Here is a 3,727-nt window from a genome sequence, read left to right on the forward strand (position 1 = left end):
GAACAGTGAGAGGCTGGAAAGAATTAGGCCTTCAAAAGTTTGATCATTGACTTTCCCTCTGATGTGCTCGTAAGTCTAGAACAAGAAATGAGACAGAGCTGCGCCCAGAGTGGAACTAACAAGGAGAGGATGCTTCCAACGGGGTCAAATTAAAGAAAGATGTGGTCATGCTAAGTGAAAGCATACAGCATAATAATGCAGCTGACCTTCAGGCATTATATATACCGTACTTTTTCTCTTGAATACCTTTCACAGTAACAAATTCAACCTTTCAAAAACTGTAAACAAGGCTCTACTTTGAGAGCGGAGCCCTCATTAATTGTGAACTTGGCCTCTTAGCAGCACATACGCCCACAAAAGGGACTTTTTAGCTCAACATATTGAACTAATAAACCATCCAGCCATAGCCGCAGGTTGACCATTTAACATTACGAGAGTCACAAATATTCTGTCATCTGTCTTTTGTGAAAGGCAGGAAGTTTTGATATAGTTGGGGAACAGTAAAACCCTTTTTCAGAGGATGTCAAATGATGTCAGTTGTCTCCTTCACTTTATCATTTCATTCTGGGCGAGATTATAAAGGGGATTAGAGATTCCTGTTGTAGCGTGCCAGTGGCTGACAGAATGGCTCATGGGAAACAGTGTGCCAGTACAAGATATTTCCACGGCACAATGAGAGCACTGTAATGGGCAAGTACTTACACAGAGGCAGAAGGTATCGAGGCAGACTAGATAAATATTTGATGCGCTCTAATAAGGCAGTTAAGCACAGACCGCATACAAGACAAATTCACACACAGTCTGACAAACAGTTAAATTAAATTACAGTGTATTTATCAAAAAGGACAAGAGATTGTTTGGAATGTTACAATGCACATTAAATTAGTGGAGCATCAAATTTTCCAAAACAGGTTGGCAGACAATATTTACAATGTACTTACAACATGTACAATGAGTATGACAACACCTGTGACTTTAAGGCTGAATATGCAATCCAAACACAATTACAGGAGTGCAGGTGCTGCTGTGACAATGTACTGTGCAAACGATTTTCTATTAAAAAAAATAACAATAAAGCGAGCCAGATGTCAACAGAAATACAGTATTCAAGAATCAATTTACGTTAAGGCTTAGGAGTTTATCATTAGGATTGTAAAACACAAGGCAAAAATCCAAATGCACATGAAGGGCTGTGTTATGATACTCTTTAAACACAAATGTAGCCTACTCTTTACATTGAATGCTATTTGGGTGCGCAAGAGTGAAGTAAGACGGGATAGGGTGGCCTTAATCATCCCTCTCTGTGAGGCATACAGTGGGAATCTCAGCAGGGAGCTTATAAACATGTGTCAAATGTACTTATTTATAAAGTAGGCAACACATTCTATTCACAAGAGGTAGTTCAGCTGGATATTCAAGACAGTTTTGTGTTATGCGCATCAGTTTAGCACTGGTGGACCAAGCGCCTTCACAGAGCTCATTACACCGTGCAGACAACAAATCCATCACCTGTGCGTGCTGAATGTTCACAGCTGGCTGTACCTCCCTTTGCAATGCAAAATGTGTTTGTATAATCTGTCTATCCTGTCCTGGAGAACCCCAGCGTGCTCGTCTGAGAGAAATCCTAATTCCAGAGACAAAGGCTCGCTGTCTCTGTAGAGCTCCAGCAGCCTTTTCCTAGCGTCTCTGCGCCTGTGCAGTTCAGCCACGCGCTGCATGGTCCTTTTTCTGAACACGCACACGGAGCTCAGCACTGTCTTGTGATATTTCTCCCACATGTTTAACACCCGAAACCCGTGCACGAGTCCGGCCTCGTTGTCTATGAACACAAGGTCACCGCGGGGGGTTTTCAAGAGGTTGTTGGTGTCCCTCTCCATTACGCGCGGATCCCACTGCAGGCTGAACAGATTGCTGACGAGTCTGTCGAAGTTTGCGGTCAGGTAGTCGAATATGATCAGGTCGGTCCACTGCATTAGCTCCAGCAGCTCCGCCGTCGTCTTGTTCCGGAGCTCCCCAAGCACAGGATGCAGCCCGCCGCTCTCCTGTCTGAGCGGCGCAGGTGTGATCACCCCGGTCAGGTTAGAGACCCACTCCGTGAGAGACACCACGGCACGATCGCTCCACTGTAAACCACCTATCCGTGTCCTCACAGCCGCCCATTGTTCACTGTCACTGTTCAGCTGGGACAGTATTAGAGGAGGCAGGTTCGTGATGCCTAGCAAGCTGGCAAGGTAATATGTCAAAGTTTCCCCTTGCACCTGATCCGCGTTTATCCCGTAACGCACACAGGCTTTGGTCCCATCTGCAAAAGTGGCGAGCTGATTAGATATCCTGCCGCATCCGGACTCCAGCTTCACTATCCGGTATGTTCTGGCCCTCTCTTGCCAAGCCCGAGCATATTCCTCCGTGAAGCTCTGGGGGAGGAGATCCTCCAGCCATTCACTCCAAAATACCCCATCCTCCACCGGGGAGCCTAACTTGACCGGGCCCTCCCGCAGCGCTGACCTCTTGTTATCCCCATTCACATGGTAATCTCGGTTTCCTGCGGGAGCAGTTTGATCAGTGAGGTTGCGAGCCTCAAGTCTGCCCCCCAAGTGCGGTCTTTGTGGCGGTGGTACAGCGAGCAGTGCCCGGAAAGTTTTGGCGGAGAGGTCCACTGGGAGACCTTGGTGAAAAGACCCCCCGAGCGGCAACGAGAACCCCCGTTTGTGTCGCTCCAAACGGCTCTCCAGTGCGCTCCAGACGTAGAAAACACTTGCGAGGGCGCACAGGAAAAGAAGAGCGAACAAGTTTGCTGAAACAGCCCTCATGGTGAAGACAACGCGTTCCCCCTTCCGGAGACCCACGGAGCTCCGGCAGGTTTTAAAATATGACAGTAAGGATGAATTTTCTTCAACCCACGGCCGAGCTGGAGCGGCTGTGAGCCGTGCGCCCCCCGTGTCCCGTACACTCGCCAAGCCTCCTCAGCTCACAGGCGGACTGTTTGAGATCACAGGAAGAACAGGGTCTCCGAAACAGTGTGAATCTCATCTCCCGTCCTGTTCAGAATGCCTTGTAACATCCCTCCTCTGCGGGAAACAGAGCATTTCGGATCAACACAGCGGAAATCCTCTACTGAACGTCCTCCATTATAACCCACTGGCGTCAAAGGTGCTTTCTTTTCTGCCCGTGTGCACCTCTCCGTTTCTCATCCTCCCGTCTCTCTCCACCGGGCGCTGGGTGAGTTTGATTTGTGGCGGTGTCGGCTCGCTGAAAGACACATAGGCAGTGAAACACGTGACTCCAGTCCCGAGGTGGTGGGCGGTTCGTGGGAAGGAGGGTTCAGAGAGGAGCAAGTGCACCGCACCGCGTTTTCGTGTGTGTATGTGTGATGTGAGAGGATTGTGTGGTATTGGCAAAGGCAGCCATTGTGAATATTGACACCTCGGGCTGAAATACTTTGGAAATAATGCCACAGTTTCAAACAAATTATATTTCGTGCATGTGTAAGCCGAAAATGGCCCGTTCGTGCCAGTGAGGCAAAGTCAGGCAAGGATTAATGCCTGAATCCAGTTTGCCCAAATTTGTGCAAAAACATTCACCCACCTTTTTATTCTGTTTCTAATTAACGATCACTGTGAGGTCATTGTGGTTCACAGAAATCACTTTGAAGCATCAGCACCTTTCCTTTTTATTATTTTTGGCTCTGTGCTCCATGACATTGGATTTGAAATTAAAGTATAACTGA

The 3,727-nt window shown here is 47.8% G+C and overlaps 1 protein-coding gene across 1 annotated transcript; it reads right to left on the reverse strand.

Annotated features, from left to right (window-relative positions):
* Positions 1-818: 818 nt before the first annotated feature.
* On the reverse strand, positions 819-3,198 carry fjx1 (four-jointed box kinase 1). The gene has a single exon (XM_083917075.1). It carries the CDS (start codon positions 2,808-2,810, stop codon positions 1,527-1,529), a length of 1,284 nt encoding a protein of 427 aa, XP_083773201.1. The 5' UTR covers positions 2,811-3,198; the 3' UTR covers positions 819-1,526.
* Positions 3,199-3,727: the final 529 nt, after the last annotated feature.

Source organism: Echiichthys vipera (assembly GCF_963691815.1).
Source record: "Echiichthys vipera genome assembly, chromosome: 7".
Lineage (NCBI taxonomy): Eukaryota > Metazoa > Chordata > Actinopteri > Perciformes > Trachinidae > Echiichthys > Echiichthys vipera.

Coding starts and splice junctions, on each gene's coding strand:
- fjx1 (XM_083917075.1), bottom strand. CDS start 2,810: ATGAGGGCTGTTTCAGCAAACTTGTTCGCTCTTCTTTTCCTGTGCGCC.